Source organism: Leiobunum rupestre, chromosome 2 (genome assembly GCF_980474605.1).
Source record: "Leiobunum rupestre chromosome 2, qqLeiRupe1.1.hap1, whole genome shotgun sequence".
In the NCBI taxonomy this organism is placed as follows: Eukaryota; Metazoa; Arthropoda; class Arachnida; order Opiliones; family Sclerosomatidae; genus Leiobunum; species Leiobunum rupestre.
In genome coordinates this window covers 69,214,933-69,238,474 of record NC_143385.1, presented here as the reverse complement: position 1 = coordinate 69,238,474, position 23,542 = coordinate 69,214,933, and the positions used below count along the sequence as shown (strand labels likewise).

Below are 23,542 nucleotides of genomic sequence, written 5' to 3'. Positions count from 1 at the left end.
CGTTGAAGAAAATCCTGCTGCTGGCTTTTTACTCACAACATTTCGCTCTGGACGATATAAAATAATATTTTGAGAATATTATCCACCCAATATGACCAGCAATTAGCGTAAGATGTCTCATTGATAAAAATCCATATTCGTTATTTTTACATTATATCTGAGTCATCGAATGAAGTATTACTACTACACATACGTAGTTCTACCATTTGTCATAATTTTTGAAGTAGCACATGTGTTACCGAGTAGAAGCTCCATAAGGTTCGGAAAATATAAACGACACTCTAGCCGTTCTCTTTTACGTATTTAACGTACAGTGACGCTTTAGAAGTGAAAACACCTCTTCTTTGTTTAACTGTAAGTAAAAACCACTTGGTTTAATGTTTCGTGGCTTACGTGAAGTAAATATCGTAAACATAAATTATATCGTATGCTGTAAACAATTTGTGGTCTTTCATGCAAAGGTAACCTTCGGGATTAAAAAGGCCCTGAGCATAAGCGTTATTGCAAAAGAAATCAAAGAAACAATCAGAATCCTCTCTGTCTACTAAAACTTAAATATTCGCCTTTAAAACGTTCTCTTTAACTGTTTCTTTTATAACATATAACATTAAAAGTGCAGTCTCAATTTGATGACGTGGTTAGCGTTTGTAGATAGAAGGAGATAGCCAACATTGGCGTAATAAATGTGTACACGTAAAAATCGAACTCCATCATCTTACAACTATAAACAAAGATCATTCGATAAATCGTCATTTCTAGCTCACTGTCTAATATTTGTCTTTATATTGCAGTAGCTGCCTCTTTAAAATATAGTTTACAAATGTCTGGAGATATTTGAAACTATAGTTTCTTGCAATGGCGGAAGGTAATGCTTTCTATGGTTTGTGCGAAACAGTATTCTGGGTAAGTTCCGCCAGCTTTCTTTGACGTTTTTATTCGTAGATCACTTATTTCAGTATAATGAATGTTATTTTGCCCCAAAAACCGATATTATTCTTTAATTATTATTATTATTATTATTAATTAGTTCCAATATAAAAGAGAATAATAAACGATATATTTACCAAGAGCTGAATAAGATTTGAAGAACAGACAACAACTAACGTTTTAATATAGAAAATGTGAAGAAGTAAAAAAAAATCAAATATTTTTGAAACACTAAGGTATATTATGGAAAAGGTTTAGAGAGTTAACCGGTTCATTAGAGGGTTGCGCAATTAAGGTATCTTGGGTAATGTCGATCTAATAAAAGGTGATCTCGCTCTTAAAAAATATCTACTTATCTCAACCTAGAAAATGGTATCTCTACCTTAAAAATTCGCGGGTCTCGTATATTTGCGCAACCTTAGTCTCTTAAAATTAAATAAAGACAAGGCTCTGCCAGCGCAATAATTTAAAATAAAACTGATCACACGAAGTTGCTGTTTTGGTTTGAGTTTCATCATATATTACAATGAATCTTTCAGGGATCCTTTGAAATCACTTAATATGTATCATTATTAACAAAATGAAAACATCAAATTTGATTCGTTTTTCCCTAGTACGCGTAGTTTACGTATTCTTTCATTAAAGTAATACTTTATTTCTGCAAATTTTTAAGTGTGAGACACCCCAGCGCGGAAATAAAATTTCCGTAATGGCAGTCTGAAACGCTGTTTAAACCCCTTTCAACCAATATTTTGAAAAAAGCGATAGCATTTTACAGTTTCTGCTTGTCCCCGAGCTCCGCCTTTGCAAGCATAAACATTTACGAGCGCAAACTATACCACATCTGTTGGCTTTGTTAATTGTCGAGGTTTAAATCCGTCAATTGGATGGGAGGCCCGTATAATATTAATTTGAAACGCTTGCAGCAAGAAAACCAGTCGTCACGGACAAAATCTGAGACCGCCTCTGGGTTACTGAAGTTCAAATTTATTTGAAACGTTTTAAGTTAAATCACACAAATTTTAATTGGCAAATCAATAATTTAAAATGGGCTAGGTATTTTCAACATCGTCCGTAGAGCTCTATGCTCGTCTCGGGAAGGCCGTTAGGGGGGGGGGGGGGAGACAGCGGGGGTCGAAGATAAATTGAGAGATATACGTTTGGCACATTTCCACGTACGCTTGAAAGTTAGCGATTTCTGACTGAAGTGTTTAAGCTTACAATATTTTAAATCAAGTAAGCCTATTTCTTTTTTAACCTCGGTCACTGTGTAAGTGATAGAACTGCGTATATTTAAAATCAAAGAAAATTTAAAGGGGGAATGGAATCTGTAATTTTTATCTTGAGGTTTAAAATAACTATTTTGTCATCATTTTCGTTAATTCTTTCGCTTAATATATTATGTTCCATATGATATATTACGCTTTCAACATCTCATTCTTAATTAACGTACTTTAGGGCCGAGATATGATTCGTTTTTGGGGTGAAACATGATTAATTTACTTCTGGTTACAAAACATATAGCTTGGTTTTATACCCTTATAATATAACACATTTTTGATGATAACATTTAAAATGGTTGAGCTGCTATTTTATCCGACGCGCTACTGTAAAAAAGTTGGACATTCTTTTATCAAGCGCACTAGGAATTGGTTTCCATACTAATATTCCATTTACAAATTACGGCTAAGAAGGGACAGACATTAAAGGACCACAACCACGTTCAAAGTTTTGTTCAATTTTGCCCGAGTGACTGTGATTTATGTCAAACATTGTTCCAATTCGAAATTAGTGTCTTAATAATCATAATAATAATCAGCCAGGCTAATACCCAAGGCACCATCTTAGGCCTAAGTCATCAAGCGATTTTTGAAGCCTTTAATTCAGGTGGCCGGGTTACAATGCGTAGGAGGGTGGTGGCAAGCCCTGCTTGTGAAATTAAATGACACATGAATTATCATAGAAAGACCGAAAAAATTTCGAACATCGTAGCTGGATGGAAATTAGGAATTTGACTACGCTCTAGACTGTCTCGCCATGAGTAAATTTTTGACGGAGGCTAGACATTCCTTGCTAGGTTTTCACTTCTTATAAAATGTTATCTTGCGTATTTGTGTAGTTTTATTTTTGTTCAGTTATTAGGTTTTTCAGCCATTTTTACCTCTCCGAGGGGACTAGACACTGTGGTTAATGGTAGATCCGGCCCTGGTAATGGTAATATCCAAACTCACCGTGTTCTATGGTAATTCTAGATTTAATGGGATTTCCCTACTAGAAACGAAATTCGATAGGCTGACACTGCTACAGACTAGCTATATATTGACTTCATTTCTACATACGAAATTCAGTAGAATTACACTGTTACAAACGAGATTAACTAGAATTACACTGCTTCAGACGAGATTCAATAGGATAACAGTGCTACAGACGAGATTTACTAGGATTTTTCTGCTACAGACTATATTCATTAGGGTTACATTGCAAGAGGCATATTTCAATGTTAAACGAAGATGATTATGGGATTACCGATTTTCTTATTATTTTCGAATATACCTTTAAAGAGTTTGGTATGATTACTTTTTTTCGGGAAACCTTAAGTAATTTCACTTTTGACGATGTCAGAAATTCGTCAAGAAGGGGGTCAGCCTATGTAAAAGCTCAGAGGGTTAGAAGAAATTGAGAAGGGGAAGGGTGGGACACCAAACCCCATTATCAACGCCACTGCATGACATAACGAAGAGGTGAACGAACCAGAGGCTCAATAGACTTATAAATAAATTATGAATTATAATTTTGTATCTTTTAAAAAAATTGTTATGGATAATATTTTATGGGCTGGAGAAGAGATTGCATTTTAATATAACTAATCTACATTAGTACTAGTATAAATAAAATTAAGAAATAAGAATGATTTTTGTAATAGCAAAATCCATTTAAATATTTTCCTATTTATATATTGTCAGTTCTCCGTAAGCTGTTAAGTGAATGCCTGTTGAAAATTGTAAATGCGCTTAAAGCTAAAAATAAAGTTAATTTGGTATATGCTGATAATTTATTGAATCTGTAGTTATTTTAGAATTGCATGAACGCTTTTAGTCCGACTTTATCGCCATCACAGTAATTTTACTGATGACGAGAGTGACAACGCAATATGTTATTTTCAAACAAAATAGTTCCAACTTAGGAATGTAACGTGCTTCATCTACTTCGAACTGGACGGAAAAGTAATGTGCTTTAATTTTTTCAGGATTCAAATTTGACTTGGTACACTTCAAATCCAGATTTCACTCCATGTTTCCAACACACCGTTCTGGTTTGGATTCCTTCCGCATTTCTGTGGATTTTCCTTCTCCTGGAAATTCAAACGTTCAGGCGATCGAACAGAACTCATATTCCATGGACTTTTCTGAATATCACTAAAATCGTAAGTTGCTCGTTTTTGCTAAGCGTTTTGGAACTACTTTACAGCAGGAAAAGGTTAAGCAAGATTTATGTTTAGTCTTTAACATCTCAATATTTAATTCAATTTGAGATTGGTGCAGAGGACTGGCTAAAACCACTTGGAAATTTGAAAAAATCTGCTCCGCTTTCACGCTTTTAACCAGAGAAAATGCGATAATAAACTAGGGAACTAAGATAAAATAGTTTCGTTTTATAGTTTCGCGCATTCTTATTAAAAATTGATAGCGATTTCAACCGATCAGCTTTTCTATGATAAAGACTGACATATATTGTATATGCATAAAATTTTCAATATATTTAGGTTATTTCGAAAGGTAAGAGGTTTATTTTTAAATGTTTACGTTAGTTTTCAGCAATCTACTTTATATCGTAGTTTTAATAGCGCCTGCAGCCATGAAAACCAAATAAAAATACCAATTGCAAATGGTTTGAAGGTGAATTCCAGTGGCGTCGTTATGAATTTTAGGGGTTGGGCCCTAGTTCGAATTTACCTCACTTCAAACAAATTTACCAAGGGCCCCACTGACGTCTGGATAAAAATATTTGATTGGCCACTTTATCATTTAGACGACATTAAAGTCAAAATAGCCGCTTAAGAGAAACACGTTTAATAGGCTTAAAGGACCACTTTTACTCACTGAAAATCTAAATGATGTCCTTATGACAACCAAGCATTAATGTGTACTTTCGCTGTTGAGAACATTACTGGTAAGTTTTGGTATTCACCGGTGGGATATGCAAATTATATAAGAAGGTTTAATTGATTTCCATCTCATTTGATTGTCTCACATTGAATTAGTGAAAACCGGTTCAGTATTATACCGTTTAACCATTTTGGTCCAGATTTGGTCTATTTGATGGATTTCTAAGTGTTCTACAAGGGGTCCTTTTTTTCGACTTGCATTTGATCGACAACCGAGAAGCAGTTTCCCTATGATAGACATTTTTATATCGAAAGCCCAAACGATCTATAAATAGCGGTTTATTTTGTATTGGTTATTTGAAATATCTAAAAACCAGGGTGAAATCGTAAAATAAAACCAACCCAACCAAACCCCACCCAACCTAACCTAATCGGATTTACGACAAACCGATTCTGAGCAGCCACTATTTCAAAATGAACATTGATTCGCTGAAACTTTAATTTTGGTACACAAAACACTCGCACTCTTAAACCTAAAACTAATAACCATTTCCCCCTTATGAAAAAAGCTGTCTTTTGGGCGATCAAATGGTCCTCTTTAAACGTGAAGATAAAATGAAACCACAGTGTCGATCATATGCACGTCGATCCATAGGACCCCTTGTCGATCATTTGTAAATCAATCAAATGGAACATGCCATTTCTCCGTTATTATAATATATGGCTAACCAAGCAGTAATTAGCTCAATACAACATGTAATGTTAATATCTGGCTATCGATGTATTTAACTGCGGATTACATACGAAGTGGTCTTCCTATCATTAACTATTAGAGCCACCTTGGGCCTGGACATAAAGTAAACGTCAAAAAACCAACTACTTTGGTTCGGAAAGAAAACCTTATTTGAGATTATACGCGGTACCTTAGTTGAAATGCTTTTGGATGAAAAAACCACTATGGACTCATTTGGTGAGTAGGAAGTTTATCAATGACACATAAGCAAAACATTAATAATTAACGAGGAAACGTTGTACTTCTCTCTTGTAATATTGTTTTTTATTTAAATGTAGATTGCAAATGGGGCACTGTTAGTCGTCAATGTTCTCAAAATAACCTACCACGTTTACCAGAAACAGCCTTTCCTGATTTATAGTCTTCCTAGTTTAATCAAACTTTTGACAGAAGTAAGTAAGTTAAACTCGATGCAATTATGATCGAAATACGAAAGCAGGATAAAAACTAGTTTAAATATTTTTTCGAAATTTCCCGTTTCTTTAGTTCCTAGCATTTAACATAAAAAATACCTGGTTTATATCAGTATTGCAATATTACTTTTTGAAATAATATGAAATAATCGTTAGATTATCGGTTTCATCAAAGAAATATAATTCATCTTTGACCTTTAAAATTTTAAGTAAGAGTCATCCTGTAGTACACTTGTTTCCATATTCGTCTTTTACCCTTAAGTTCATTCAGATAGTGTATGGGCAATTTAATTTCAAATAAAATGTATCTTAGTATTATCTTGAATTGTTTGACTTTTATAATTTCTTTTCGTTATAGGCTTTAGCATTTTCTCTCATTCTATTGGGGCGTGCGCGTGGCATTCGACGTTCAGCACTTTTATTTGTATATTGGTGTCTCTCAACATTGACCGGGATAATTTCAATAAGATCAATCATTTTATTAACATTGAATGAGGTATGGCTAATTTATTTTTTATGACAAGAAGAAACATTTTCATTATTATTATTATAATATTATGCGTATAGCTGTGGTACATTTAGACCGTTTTTGCAGAAAAAACAAACACAATATTTAAATATTTAAAAATATTTGGCTTTAAAGGAATTAATCTAAGTCGCTTGTACACAGTTATATATCGTGAATATTAATAAAACAATATGGCAATGTTTTGTTAAAAAGCTGCTAAAACCAGAGCTATTTCTTGGTTAGCAAAATTTTGAAATAAAAAGTAACTTGAATTATGCACCTTTTTCGAACCAAAGATTTCAAGGTCTAATAAATACAATGAATAATTTCAATTTAATTTCGAATAAACAGAGTACACAAGGAAATTAAAAACATCGACAAAATTTACTTATCGTATAAAGGGTCTCCAATGTTTTAAAGGTTAGACACTGATCAAGTAGAAGCTTGTTTAAACGATTTAGAAAATGGATTTGGTATCCAGATTACCTGAAACAATTACTTAAATATATAATTCACCTAATTACCACAGGACGTAGTTAAGGGAACATTTCAATTAAGTTCCATTTTTAAATAAAAAAGAGAACTTTTAAAAAACCTCGGTTTCCAAATATCGTAACCCGCCAGCCATCTTACTGAGAGAACCTCTTAATTACTATCGAAATTCAAATCATGCGCGTTTAAGCGTTGGATGAGGAGGTTATTATATTAGGCTTTACGTCGTTGGCTTCTTATACGGCGTTCGCGTTTTTTCCAATATCGGAAGACCTATTGCTAAATTTAAGGTGGCGAAGTGGTTAGTACTCTCGGCCCGCAGCGAGAGAATCCGGGTTCGATCTCAGCTTGTGGCACTGGGTGATAAATTAGAATAACTCTTTCTGCTTTGAGTTTAAAACTTTTCTACCTGCTGGTTAGAGAGTTTTTCCACCTCTCTATTCGGTTTAGCTCTTTCTATAAAAACTGGCTAAGGTTAACGGTCATAGTGAGTGTAGGAAGCTGTTGGCTCACCTACACATTGTTACCAAGCAACCTGGGATAAAGGCATTAAAAGAAGCTCCATGACTTGAGCCTACGGTGGTGCCAAGGGTATTAGCCTGGCTAATTATAAATATATTATTGGCTTTAAAGCATTTGTGGGCTTCGATTTGTTTGGCAAAATGTTAGCCTTTTAGGTTAAGTCTCAGAAACTCTTTAAAGCTGCTCATTTTAATTCCGCAAACTGCAATAGATAATTTACACCGTGAAATGGATTTTATAATCCGGATGATCGTGGGGGCTTGCTACCACCCTACTACTCATTTAACCCAGCCACCGGTAACTGGCTTCACAAGTTACAAGTCAACTAAGGCCGGTGTGGTTCATCATGTAATAGCTTAGCTGATAATTATTATTACTATTATTTTTATAACCTCATTCAGAAATACTGAAACAGCCCATTTTTACTTTATAGATAACAATGGCCTTAAGTATTAGCCAAGCCGATTATTATTATTATTATTAGCTGTTTATGTCTCAGAAAGGTTTTAGGCAGAATCAACTCAGTATACAGGGTGTTTTATGTGATCGCCCTATTCATTTTTCTGAAAAAGTATATTACCTAGAAATTTTCAGTATGTTCAATATCAATGAATCTTTGTTTTCCGTAAATTTCAGCAAAATCGTGACATTTTTCACGGTTTTGGAATTTATACTTTTTTGCGCTAGCTGATAGACGAAAACTGCCAATGACAAGTTGTAAAGCATACTCGAAAACCATGAATAAAATTGGTTTGCTCAAAAAAGGTGGCCAAAGCCTTTTCACAACTAATTTTAAAAAACCTATCTAAATTGTAATGTTTGTGTGACTGCTAAAAATGAACGTTTTTGAAAATATTTTCTATTGGTAATTAATTTTAAGAGAAAAAAATCATTTCCGGAAGTGTTACTTTTTTTAGAAAAAGGAGGTTTTAAGATTTCTAATTTATGCCAACCGAATTTATCAAAGTTTTTTGACATTTGGACTTCGTTTATATTAAGCTTACATTTTCAATATTTAAAGTGCGGAGTCACAGAAATCAAAATTATAATCTCAACGTACTTCAGTAATTGATTATGCCTTGTTATAGCCGTAAACGGCAGTCTAGGATGGTAAAATTATACTACGGTGATTTCAGTTATTTGTTTCGAATGTTCTATCCTGACAGTCGACCAGATCAAAAAACTATTCTTCGTGCTGTTCGTGACATTAAAGATGATGGCGACGTGAATCCCAGATTCCGTGGGCGGGGACATCATAATAATAATATAGAAGACACAGTCATCGCCTTCTTTGTCGCCCACCCTCGAGCAAGTTTAAGAACATTGGCATGCTACGATTAAAACTTGTCAACGTATTATATCTGAAGTGTCCTTGACCACCATAACTTTCATCCATACCGTGCAACGCTACAGCAAGTACATGACGATGGTGAAAGGCGACTTAGATTGGACGTATGCATTTGGTTCAGTATCATGCTTATCGTTTCCGATGAGTGCTCATTCTCGAGAGACGGCCCGATTAACAGACAGAACAACCACATGTGGAGCGATAAATCCACACTGGGGATTTTCCTCACCAACATCAGGTTCAATTCCGCTTCTTGGTGTGGGCTTGTCTACTAGGAGATGGAGTTCTTGGACCATTTTTTCTACCAAATCGGCTTGAAGGAGTAAACTATTGTCCTTCCTACAGAATGAAGTTTTAGAGGCTTTGGAACATGCACCTTTAATCGATATTACAATTGCTTAACACCGAATTCCCTTGTCGTTGGAATGGAAGGAACGGTCCTGTGCCATGGCCTCCTGGGTCCCCAGATTTGCAACCGCAGGACGTTTTCCTGTGGGGATACGTGATATAGGAAGTTTACAAGACGCTAGTCACTAGCGAAGAAGACTTGCGCCAAATAATTTTTGCAGCGTTTCGACTCGTAACCCAAGCAATGGTCCGTGGTTCATTTCAAAATAAGCGGTATCATACACAAACGTGTAACGCAGCGGAGGGTGGAATCATTGAATCTCATTTGTCAAATTTGTAAATTTTGTAATAATTTCGGATATCGTTGTTTTCTCTCAACAAAAAATATCTGAGATAACGGTAATTTTTAGAAGTCATACAAACTAAACAATTAAGATAGGTTTCTTTTAAAATACGTTCTAAAAAGGCTCAGATTCCCTACTAGCAACTTATTTTTCATGACCTAATAACTCAGTGACAAATTGACCTATTCCGATCAAAAAATTAGATTGAAGGTTTACGAGTATTCTCTACAACTTGTTCATTGCCATTTTTCGTCTACCACCTAGCGTTAAAAACCTAATAATTCCAAAACCGTGCACAATATGACATTTTTTCTGAAATTTACAAATAACAACGACCTTCCCGGAAGTGAACATACTGAAAATTTCACATTTGTGGTTAATATAGTTTTGGAGCCAAATACCTTCGGCGATCAAACTTAAGCATCCTGTATATAACTTAATATTGGGTATGGAACCCTCTTCAAATGCAAAATCCCATTTCCTCGAATTTAATATTTTTGGTTACACTTCGGGTACACTTCACTATACTTAAAATATTGCCATCAAACAAGATTTTCCAAAAAGAGGTGTTTTAAATATATTTACATTTCTAATAAAACTTTATTTCATTAAATATTAATTCCATTTTTATTTATTAATTTTAAATTTTACTCTCAGCTAATATAGAATTTGTTTTTTTAGGGGCATGTAGAAAATGTTATTACATTTTCTTTATTTATTGCCGAATTTTCTTTAGAAGTATTGCTTCTTTTTCTGTCTTCATGGTTAGATGCAAAACCTACATACGAAAAAACGCCAAACACCGACTTCCTTCCTGATGAGGTACGTTATAGCAAACTTCGCAATAGATTTATGATGTGTTGGTTTCCATTTACCAATTCCTGCCCTCGTTTTACTCCAAACGCGTATTAAATTAGGCGTTTATCATATTGAAAATCTCTACGAGCTGTCTTCTGGACTTTGTGGAAAGTGGTTACAATGAAATTTGGTGCCCTATTAAGAATTTGCCTTTATAATGTGAGCGTTCACAATAACTTCATTAATCCCCCCCCCCCCAAATAAGCAATTTCAAAATTAATTAAAGCACCTTATTGCACCCATCATACACCGTAGTGCACCACCAAAAATATTTTATGCACCATCGGGGAAAGGCGGGAAATTCAAAAATCAAAGTGGGGGCTAAGTTAACGACAGCCCCCCCATATTCGATTTTGATAATAATAACGTGCCCAATCTATTGCACCAAGAGTGCACTATCGTACACCACCAAAATCTTTTATTGCACCGTCATGAAAGGCGTGAAATTTAAAAAAAACATAAAATGACAGTAATATCTAATATTCGAAATTGATAAAAAACACAAGTCTAATCGAATGCACCAATGGTGCACCAGCATGCACCAGCAAATTTTTTATTGCACCGTCAAAAAAGTTTAAAATATATTAAATTATTCATGTGGGGGGCTAAGTTAACGACAGCCCCCCACTTTCGATTTCGATGATAAAAATGCGCCTAATCGATTGCACTATCGATGCAATACCATGCACCACTGAGATTTCTCATTGCACCATGCCCCTTTATGAGATATAATTGAATTTGCTCTTTCCCATATAATAAAATCTTAAATTATTCATGTGGGGCCTAAGTTAACGACAGCCCCCCCACTTTCAATTTCGATAATAATAACGTGCCTAATCAATTGCACTATTGATGCACTACCATGCACCCCAGATATTTATCATTGCACCATGCCCCTTTATGAGATATAATTGAATTTGCTCTTCCCCACATAATAATATCTTAAATTATATTCATGTGGGGGCTAAGTTAACGACAGCCCCCCCCACTTTCAATTTCGATAATTAAAACGCGACTAAAAGAATGCACCAATGATGCACTGCCATGTACCACAGAGATACTTCATCGCACCGCACTCTTTAAGGAAATATAAAGGGTATTAGTTAAAATAATAACGAAATGTTTTTTGAGTGGGGGGGGTCGGGTTTAACGACAGCCCCCTCGTATTAAACGCGCCTAATTGATTGCACCCTCAATGTAGTACGATGCACCGCAGTTAGTTTCCATTGCACCGCACTCCTTTTGGAGATATGGCGTATATTCAGTATCAAGCGTTTGGGGCGCTCAAACAAAAATATTAACGTTAGGGCTAGGTTAACGACAACCCCAACTAATGATTGATATTTTTAGCAGCTTATAAAACATGCGTTCGGTTTTGTAAAGTCTTTGAGATGTCCCCAAAGATAAAAATCGCAAGGGTTCAAATCGGGAGATCGTGCCGGCTATGGAATGGCTCCTCCTCGTCCTACCCACCTGAATTTTTCTTGGTGCGATGCAACAACAGCTCCCTTAGGGTTGTTTTAGCTCACTGTATCAACTTCTGTCAGTGGTTTGTGGACAGTGCACAGAATCACCTGCCGTTCCCAAGTATCATCCTACGCGATGTGGCCAATTTCTCCCGAGATTTTATTCTCAATTTGCACAAAAACCACCAGTATAGCCAAAATCTTGGTCTCTAATACACAAACGACAACGGCGTAAAAATGATTGACGATCGTTTGCAAAGATAAAAATTTCATGGGTTCAAATCGGGAGGCCGGTGGACCGGTTTATGCCCAATAGCGCGGTTTCCTGTTTGCGCACTTTCCCGTTTGCACACTTTATATATATATACAGCATTCTAAAAAATCCAAAATATTTTTTTAAAAAACTTTTATATATAGAAATATGATTTTCGTAAGCCCTATCTTTACAAATGGGTTGAAAACACCTAACCTAACCTACAGTGCCTACGCGCCTGCGGTGCGCCCGGCTAACCTAATCATTCCATATTCAAAGTTATATACACTGGAATTTGGATAATTAATTGAAATTATCGAAATATATTTTTGAACTTACTTTCCCCAACTAGTACAGGCGAAATTGTAATTCCTCTTTGATGCTCTGTAAAAAGCGATTTAACTCTAGATTAAAATATAAGGGTCATTAATAAAAAATAAAACCAATGCTACCACGTTGGCAGGTCCGTTTAAGGGGGTGAAAATGGGGGATGAAATTTCACTTTTCGGAAAATGGTTTTTAGTTTATTTTAAAGCAAATAATTAACTACAAAATTTGCTCTAAATGGCATTTGTTTACTAAAAGTGTGGCGCATTTATGTTAATTTTTTAAAATCGCTCACTGCCGTCGTTAAGGATGGGCGCGTCATAACTCTAATCCCACCTTTTCTTAAATCTCATTCATGGCCGGTGGTAACAATTAAATATATTTAAAAAAATAAATGCTTGCAATATTTACTTATAATAGTTTTCGGGGCTTTCAAAAACATATAGCATTACTCTTTAGGCCTACTTAGAACGTTTCTAGAAATTGTTTAAGATAACCCCTCAAATTTATTTTGATTTAGGTTTTTTTTATTACTATTGAGTTATATTATTGTAGTATCAAATACATATAGTTAATAACCAATACTACTACTACGAGATGTAGAAATTAATAAAAAATAATTAACATCACAAAAAGTCCTTTTTAATTTTTATCGGGTACGTAACGCGATTGACTATTTACATATATTGTGATCATTTTAGGGAAAAAGACACTTTAAAAAAAAAGGAAATTTGTTTAAGTCGAAAAACATCAAGAAAATATCTATTCTTCTTCGTCGACAGATATCTCAAAATTCAATATTGGAACATTTAGGCAATTATCAGCACAAATACAGGCGTCTGTGCAACGCAGGTAATTTCTTCGACAAGATCAGTTGCCTTTACAGCCACTTTTACACCCGCATTTTATAAGCTCTAAGATAGCTTTGGGTGCCGGTAACTCGAAGCTTGTAACCGCCTCGTAGCTTCCCGGGTTGTTATCATTTAGTTTCCATCCTGAGCTTTCTGGAAGTGGTAAGCGCGGGTGATTTTCCAAACGCAGCACAGGTAATGCGCTCTTAATATATGGGGTCTCATTGCGCTCCTGGTAGGGGGAAGGTTTTTACCGTGAAAACGCGAAGAATAAAGCTTCCAACGTAGCATTTCGTGGGTCTCAGCCTGCTTCTTCGGGCTGTACAGTGAGCATACATATTTCAAAAGATTGTCCTCGATTGCTTGGTTCGGTAGCGTTGCCGGCTCTCCCAAAGAAGAAAGGCATTCAAGATGGAATCATTGCTGTTCAGTAATACTTTGAAAGACTTCTCACAAAATTTTCCCGTTATATCCAATCCTGTAAATGCATGGTAACCAAGTATTACCCGTAATAAGTAATTTCAAGCTTAGAAATGGTTAGTTTCTCAAACTGAGGCACAGTTTTGGCTTTGTCAGTTGGTTAGTTTAACAATCCATCTGCCGGGTAAAGCCCTCTTTGACAATCTTTTGAAAAATGTATGCTCACTGTACAGCCCGAAGAAGCAGGCTGAGACCGACGAAATGCTACGTTGATAGCTTTATTCGGGGCCCGAGCCAAAAGGGCCCATGAGGGATTGGTAGGAGGCCCGTAGCTGTAGGGCCCATCGAAGAAGCTCCAGGGGGGGGGATTGCAAATCAAGATAACTTGGGAAAGGTTTTCAGGGCTCAAGGGGGGCGGGGGTGCAAAGCCAAGGGGCTCGCGAGTAAGTTTGACCCCGGGCCCCAAGATTCCTCTGCATGGCCCTGGCTTTAATCTTCGCCTAGTTTTCACGGTGAAAAACTTCCCCCTACCAGGAGCGCAATGAGACCCCATATATTAAGAGCGCATTACCTGTGCTGCGTTTGGAAAGGTTCGCGAGAAAATCACCCGCGCTTACCACTTCCAGAAAGCTCAGGATGGAAACTAAATGATAACAACCCGGGAAGCTACGAGGCGGTTACATTTTCGAGTTACCGGCACCCAAAGCTATCTTAGAGCTTATAAAATGCGGGTGTAAAAGTGGCTGTAAAGGCAACTGATCTTGTCGAAGAAATTACCTGCGTTGCACAGACGCCTGTATTTGTGCTGATAATTGCCTAAATGTTCCAATATTGAATTTTGAGATATCTGTCGACGAAGAAGAATAGATATTTTTCGACTTAAACAAATTTCCTTTTTTTTAAAGTTTCTATTTCCCTAATATGATCACAATATATGTAAATAGTCAATCGCGTTACGTACCCGATAAAAATTAAAAAGTACTTTTTGTGATGTTAAATATTTTTTATTAATTTTTACATCTCGTAGTAGTAGTATTGGTTATTAACTATATGTATTTGATACTACAATAATATAACTCAATAGTAATAAAAAAACCTAAATCAAAATAAATTTTTTCTCATGAGTGGCGAGATTTATGATTTGAGGGGTTATCTTAATAAAATTTCTAGAAACGTCCAAATAGGCCTAAAGAGTAATGCTATATGTTTTTGAAAGCCCCGAAAACTATTATAAGTAAATATTGCAAGCATTTATTTTTTTAAATATATTTAATTGTTACCACCGGCCATGAATGAGATTTAAGAAAAGGTGGGATTAGAGTTATGACGCGCCCATCCTTAACGACGGCACTGAGCGATTTTAAAAAATTAACATAAATGCGCCACACATTAAGTAAACAAATGCCATTTAGAGCAAATTTTTTAGTTAATTATTTGCTTTAAAATAAACTAAAAACCATTTTCCGAAAAGTGAAATTTCATCCCCCATTTTCACCCCCTTAAATGGACCTGCCAAAGTGGTAGCATTGGTTTTATTTTTTGTTAATGACCCTTATATTTTAATCTAGAGTTAAATCGCTTTTTACAGAGCATCAAAGCGGAATTACAATTTCGCCTGTACTAGTTGGGAAAAGTAAGTTCAAAAATATATTTCGATAATTTCGATTAATTATCCAAATTTCAGTGTATATAACTTTGAATATGGAATGATTAGGTTAGCCGGGTGCACCGCAGGCGCGTAGGCACTGTTGGTTAGGTTAGGTTAGGTGTTTTCAATCCATTTGTAAAGATAGGGCTTACGAAAATCATATTTCTATATATAAAAGTTTTTTAAAAAAATATTTTGGATTTTTTAGAATGCTGTATATATATATAAAGTGCGCAAACGGGAAAGTGCGCAAACAGGAAACCGCGCTATTGGGAAACCGCGCTATTGGGCATAAACCGCTCCACCGGCCTCCCGGTTTGAACCCATGAAATTTTTATCTTTGCAAACGATCGTCAATCATTTTTACGCCGTTGTCGTTTGTGTATTAGAGACCAAGATTTTGGCTATACTGGTGGTTTTTGTGCAAATTGAGAATAAAATCTCGGGAGAAATTGGCCACATCGCGTAGGATGATACTTGGGAATTGCAGGTGATTCTGTGCACTGTCCACAAACCACTGACAGAAGTTGATACAGTGAGCTAAAACAACCCTAAGGGAGCTGTTGTTGCATCGCACCAAGAACGCTTGATACTGAATATACGCCATATCTCCAAAAGGAGTGCGGTGCAATGGAAACTAACTGCGGTGCATCGTACTACATTGAGGGTGCAATCAATTAGGCGCGTTTAATACGAGGGGGCTGTCGTTAAACCAGACCCCCCCCCCTCAAAAAACATTTCGTTATTATTTTAACTAATACCCTTTATATTTCCTTAAAGAGTGCGGTGCGATGAAGTATCTCTGTGGTGCATGGCAGTGCATCATTGGTGCATTCTTTTAGTCGCGTTTTAATTATCGAAATTGAAAGTGGGGGGCTGTCGTTAACTTAGCCCCCACATGAATAATTTAAGATTTTATTATATGGGAAAGAGCAAATTCAATTATATCTCATAAAGGGGCATGGTGCAATGATAAATCTCTGTGGTGCATGGTAGTGCATCGATAGTGCAATCGATTAGGCGCGTTTTTATCATCGAAATCGAAAGTGGGGGGGGGGCTGTCGTTAACTTAGCCCCCCCCCCACATGAATAATTTCATATTTTTTAAATTTATTTTTTTTGACGGTGCAATAAAAAATTTGCTGGTGCATGCTGGTGCACCATTGGTGCATTCGATTAGACTTGTGTTTCGAATATTAGATATTACTGTCATTTTATGTTTTTTTTAAATTTCACGCCTTTCATGACGGTGCAATGAAAGATTTTGGTGGTGCACGATAGTGCACTCTTGGTGCAATAGATTGGGCACGTTATTATTATCAAAATCGAATATGGGGGGGCTGTCGTTAACTTAGCCCCCACTTTGATTTTTGAATTTCCCGCCTTTCCCCGATGGTGCATTATATATTTTTGGTGGTGCACTACGGTGCATGATGGGTGCAATAAGGTGCACTAACTAAATTTGAAATTGCTTATTTGGGGGGGCTAACTTAATGGAGCCCAAAGGGCTAAGTAAAGTCTGGTACGGGAAAACAGTTAATTCATTTTAAGAAATGTATAGTTAAAAAATAATTAAATTTAAAAAAATACGTTTTAAGAACAGACTCTACTTTCCGCTCATATAAACCACGTACAGATCTAAACCTTGAAGTTTCCTCTGTGATCTCATTTAAGCCCGTTAGCTGCAGTTGATTCCTAACTACCTTGAACCACAACCTATACACTCGAGATATGAAAGCTGTAGTTTTATCTATTGTTGTTTGCCCATCGATTTCAATGCGGATTGGTGTTGGTTTACTTTTTTGAGCACAATTTATCGATCCCACCCAAGAGCCGCTGCCACATAGGTTCGTTTTTCTTTTCCTGAGGTGGTTTTATTTTTAAAAGCGATTTAATAAATTTACAATAACCATCATAAATTCCATAAGGAACGCCCTTATTTAATTGGAGAAACAGTGGCTGCAAGGAAACCTTCTTGAAAGCACTATTTACACCTTTTATTCAATATACCTAAATTAGCGGTGTTTTGTATCTTTTTATTAATGATTAATATTAAGCACGGTCATAAAAATGGTTCATTTATTTAAGACAGACTGAATCTCTCGAAGAGCACGCTTCACTCATTTCACATTTTTCTTTTTCATGGATGACCAAGTACGTGTACCGTTTGTGGGTTAGCAAAGACCTAGTAGGCTTTCTAGTACCGACAGTCAGCTTAAAAACTATTTTAGGAGCTTGAGATGAACACTGGTAGTGACCATTTAGATATAGTTTTACACATTCCGAGAATTTGGAAATGCCGGATAAAAAGTTGTTTGACGCTGAAAAGCCAAGTCAAATTTTTAAAATCATCGCTAGTGCTGCACTTTTATATTGTTAAATAAAATGTCATAAATTTAGATATAATCTTGATTATTAAAAAGAATAATTAAGCAGTGGTATTTCTTAACCTGTTAAAGATTAAATCTAAGAATCAAGCACTAAATGTTTCCATGATACCATGTCAAGGGCATAAAATTCGGCGAAATTAACGAAAAGGTTTTTTCACACATTTATCGGGATTTTCAATTTTGAACATAAGGAGAAATTGCCCTTTGTGAAACACTTTATCAGTAAACTTTCATTCTCCATTTAGGATAATAAATATCGGATATAGAAGAGAAATAAAAAGCTCCGATATACCCAGATTGAAACGGAATCTTCAAGTTAAGAAAACGAATTTGGAATTGGAGAAATATATGTTCAATCATTCAGTAATTTCCAAAGAAACTAAAAAGTAAGAGTGCCAGCAAAATATTGTTATTTTAAATTTTTTACGTGAAAAATTATTAATTGTTTATCCTATGTATTTATGCTCATCTCAGATTTATACTTTTTAAAAGATTACGACTGGCTTATTGTATTGGCGTAACGGTTTTCATTGATAACAGAAATTTCTATAAGCATAACAAAAATTTAGTTCAGTGACGTTATGAAAAATATTTTTTTTTATTTAATCATAAAGTAGAAGTTTACAATGTTAAATTCCTCTTGGATATAGAAACTAGCCATTTTTCCAATTTTTAATTTAATGATACAGCAAGGTGATTTTGTTTCTTTTTAATGATTCGATACAAAAGCGTAATATCCCACCGCTTTCCATTAACCAAAATACATTTAAAACTTAAAATATATTTAAAAAAAGAATAAGTTCTTTGAGACAGGTGTTGTTAAAAATAGTCAGACGATTAAAACAAATTGAAACGAAATATTAATATCCTTTAAAAACTGCAATTGAAAAAGGGCAGAGTCCTTTTTCACAGCTGGACACGTTAATTGAAACAGCGAAGAAGGTTCGGGTTTAACTCTGCCACGGCTCAGCACTCGTATCTCAACAACTGCTTCAAAATCGGACTGTGGTTCCTAAAGTAGAACCTTTCATGGAATAGCATCGCTTGACTGATAATGTCTTTTTTTTATTTACAGTGGAGATGAAAGAGAAGAATTAAAAAATTATACATCAATTTCCAATATAGAAAGCGCTCTATTGAAGGCGTTTGGGCCGTCGTTGATATTTATTGCGTTTGTACAAATAATTGCTGATATTCTTACTTTGATCTTACCATTAATTATCAAGTAGGTTTTTGTTATATTTAATTGCATTATGTATTATAACTATCATTATATATGTCAGCATTTCTATGCGATTCATAATGTTACTTTAATTGCTCTGGTGTTTCTTTGAAAAATCATATCACCGAGGTGATATGATTTTTCTCAGTCACTCTGGTAAGGAACAATGCGCAGAAGTATTCCTTGATTTAAATGAAACTTCGAATTGTAAATAAGAGGAATTTGTTTTGTATGTGGCCCATAGTGACGTAAGTTCTTAGAAAAATTTCATTATTCAAGTTCTTTTAAACATGGTTGACCTGTAGTTTTATAGGCCCAAATCAAGATTGGCTTTGGCTATTTTGAGAATATGTTTTTTCTAACTCTAAGCCAAATTGTAGAAATTTAATAAACAACCCTTAAAGGTCAAAACCAAAACGAAGAGGCCAGATACGGAGCAAAAATGCCACGACTTAACAAACTCTTCTTAAAAATTTTTGATTAAAATAGTTTTTAATAAAGTTATAACTTGTGCGACACCATAACTCTTCAATATTGTGAGACTCGTAGGTGAGAGATGTAGTGATTGCATATGCTGTTATTTTACCCCAAACCTACATAATCCTACAGCAATCTTACATTACTGTGATAATTTCCCGTTGCTGGGCGATTAGGTTGACTTATTTTAGATATTTATAATAAACAATCGATATTTCAAGTGGAATATTTACTTGGTCACTCGGATTTTGGTTTTCAATTGTTATTTAAAAACAATTTCGAAAAACCCAATGGAATGAAATATAATTAAAACTTCAATTTATTATGATTATCGAGAAGATACAAATGTTTTTTTTTGCCAAACCTAAGTGAAAGATAAATATTATGAACACTAACTACCTCATACAATGTTGCTTGTTGTGATATTTTTAAATGGGTGGCGTCGACGTTATGACGCAAAATATTTTTAAAGCAAATATTAAGAAAATGATAGGACTGTTTTACGTTCTAGATGGCTCATTGAATTCACCTCATCCGATTCGCAAACGTGGCATGGGATACTATTCGTCCTTCTTCTTACTATTACATCTTTCATAAGAAATACAATATCCGAATATAGATATAAACTTGCTCTTTCGATAGCATCCGCATTACGATCTTCAACTGTCAGTTCTTTGTATAAAAAGGTAAGCAAAACCTGCCACTTGTAACCAAGAGCACCTTTCCACGGGAGCCAGTGTGGGAATCAGAAAAGAAAGATGCATTTCCCAAGAAACTCTTTGAAGCTGAGGGCCTCAACAGTCTGGCTCTCTCAGACCTTGTTTTGGAAATTTGCTAAAACATAGAGCCAAAGTTATATTTCAGTTCATAATGAGGCTATTTTAGATGAAACCAAAAATTACTCGTGACGTGGGAAAGGTTTCCAACATCATTGAAATTTAAGCCGAAACCAACAAACTGGCGATGTAATATATTCATTTCCTTAAGCTTCGATTTCATGGTCGATTTATAGGTGAAACGATCGATGGGCCTAAGCACAAACTAGAAACGTCAAAGGGAATTCGTCTACAATTCTTCTACACTTTACCGCTTAATCTAAGGTTTTACTTATTTCATGGAATATGGTTTGGCCTGGCACATTGGCGGTATTTCAATTACTATAGGTTAAACAAAATGGAACCGATTACAACAAGATGACGAAAATTGTTGAGAATATCTAGCTGACCATATTTACCACGACACAATTGAATATTTAAGTAACATAATGTAAAGCAAAAATCAAAGCGCTGTTAATTCCATAAAAATAAGAAATCCTAGCAGAAATGAAAAAGCAAAGTCGGTTGCGCAAAAACCAGGCTTCATATCTATAAAAATGCTGAAATATTCCCGCTTAGATTCGACCTGAATGTCCAATGGCAAACAAAGCTTAGAAATCTCAATTTTTTTAATATTTAGTACCAGTCCATCTCCCACTTTTATGTATGTCCTGCGGTAGTTGGTATCACTATCCCTAGTTCCTATTTGCTCTCAACTTCCGCAATTTTGTTTTGAAATGTGACAAAATAAAACAGCAATTGGTTTCGATTTCATTATCGCCAAGTTTGAATCTTCTTTGGCTAATTAATTAAACTCAACACTAGGTTATTTATTGATTTTAGTGTGAAGATAGTAGGGATAATTCAATCATTTTAAATTTAACTAACCGGAAATGCTTCGGAAAAGATGTAGTTGCATAAAACCTTACAGTTTAAAAAATCGTGCCATTTTTGGAACATGCTAAATCATATTGTTAATACAAAGCTAAATTAATTAAGCTCGTACAACTGTTAGTCAAAAAACCATATAAAATTATTTTATAAATGACATTAGTCAATAGAGCGTTCCATAAAATCGGTGTGGTGTGCTTTCCCCCTTTTGAGTTCGGAGGAGGTGAAGGTTTGACAGGTTTTTCGTGTGAGATAAAAATATTTATCTGGCAAGCCCGTAAGAAATTGAGAGCAGTCGATTTTTAGGAGTGGCGTAGTTGCTAGCCTAAGCTTCACTAATTTTCGGCATTCCACGCCGTTATACTTATTTTGAATGATTTTTGTAATAAATGTATGATGGCAAATAAGCAAAATACTAGTCCCAAATCCACGGGTTTAAAAAGAAACTTAGATCGTGAAAATATTCTTAACCCCAAACATACTTCAACACCTAGGGTCCCTTCTACAACTCCTAAAAGGTACGTCTCTAAAATATTCATATAAAAACAGGACATAAGCCGAATTCTCTTAAACCAAAGAATAACAAATATTGTTAGTCCTGCTGAACTAGATCTATAGTCTGTATTAAAAAAATTGCCGGTTTTGGGCCAATTTTATAGAACGCTCTATTACACTAAGCAGCTTAAGCAAAGTTAAAACCTCATTTGCATGGGATTTTAATCAACACAAGTTTTGAGAAATGGGCAAACAGTTTCACGTGACTAAAAATGACTGTACGCCTACCAAAAATTAACTGCTTTTTATAAGGAAACTTATCACTAAATTTTGGGACAATATCTATAACTTTGGTATAATTCAATTCATTTCAATTTAAACGACGCGCTAGTGAAATGTGCTAATCATTTTGGTTTTATAGTGTTTGAGACTGTCTCATAAAAGTCGAAGTGAATTTGCCAGCGGTACCATCCTAAACTGCATGTCAGTCGACTCAGGACGATTTCGGCTTGTGGCTCTTTCTTACCATCTAATAATCTGTTTTCCCGTTACAATTGTAATCGCTTCCTATCTTCTGTGGACGTTACTGGGAGTATCAGCCATAGTTGGGATCATTATTATCATTTTATCTGTGCCATTCCTTCAATTTCTAGCAAATTGGTCCAAAGAATATCAGGTAATCAAATGTACTTTGAATTTCACTACAATAACAAGATCAGCGTTTGATATTTCTGTCAATCTACCTTTGTAAACCAATTATTTTGTTTTATTGGCCAAATGTTTAAAATTATTTCATGCATTACGTTTGTAAGAAGAGTTAAAACTGTAAGTTTATTTTTGTGAGAAAAATGAAAACCAATAAGCTGTAGTTAAGGCAAAAAATAAGCAAATATGAAATAAGGAAATAATTAGAAAACGTTATAAATAAAGATATTAACAATCTTTATTACACTATATTTAGCGCCATGTAATAAATTTCAAAGACAAGCGAATAAAACTGATCAGTGAAATTTTGAACGGAGCTCGTGTTCTGAAGATGTATGCTTGGGAGAAGTCGTTTCAGGCAAAAGTTGATGAGCTCAGGGATCAAGAAGTGAAACTTATGAAAAAAGCTGCGATTTTCGAAGCTATAAGTCTACGCGTTATTTTAATCGCTCCCTACTTGGTAAGTAGATATTACCCTAACGATAACATTACGCAGCTAGGCTTATACCTAAGGCACCATCTTTAGACTCAAGTCATCTAGCGATTTTAATTACTTTAATTCAGAAGATCGGATTACAATGCGTAGGTGGGTGGTGCCAAGCCCTTCACTTCACGCGAGCCCACATATCCCAACAATAACTTTCATCGTGAACAATATTGGTTCATGTAACCGACCTATTTCTTCCTGAGAAGAGCCATAGTCAAAATAACACATAAAAAATACTTTTAGCAAAGCGGTTTAAAGGCTGATAAAATTCGTTAATATATGCATATGGAGATACCTCAGTAGCTTTGAATGAAAACCATTTAACTATTTACAAAGTTATAATTTTCTCTAATTCTACAGAATATATTTCGCAGGCAACGTTTCTATCTTTCACGATGTTCGTTTTGTTGGATAATGATGTCTTGTCACCTTCAATT

General features: G+C 35.2%; 1 protein-coding gene across 1 annotated transcript; it reads left to right on the top strand.

Annotated features, from left to right (window-relative positions):
- Positions 1-827: 827 nt before the first annotated feature.
- Positions 828-23,540, top strand: LOC149958881 (ATP-binding cassette sub-family C member 1-like; the record flags this gene model as incomplete). Its single annotated transcript, XM_090167267.1, has 12 exons — positions 828-903; positions 4,175-4,351; positions 6,104-6,217; positions 6,597-6,734; positions 10,482-10,622; positions 17,716-17,777; positions 18,259-18,399; positions 19,089-19,238; positions 20,224-20,398; positions 22,335-22,589; positions 22,875-23,078; positions 23,466-23,540. Coding segments are annotated over exons 1-12 (1,680 nt in total), but the record flags the coding sequence as incomplete, so codon positions are not given.
- Positions 23,541-23,542: the final 2 nt, after the last annotated feature.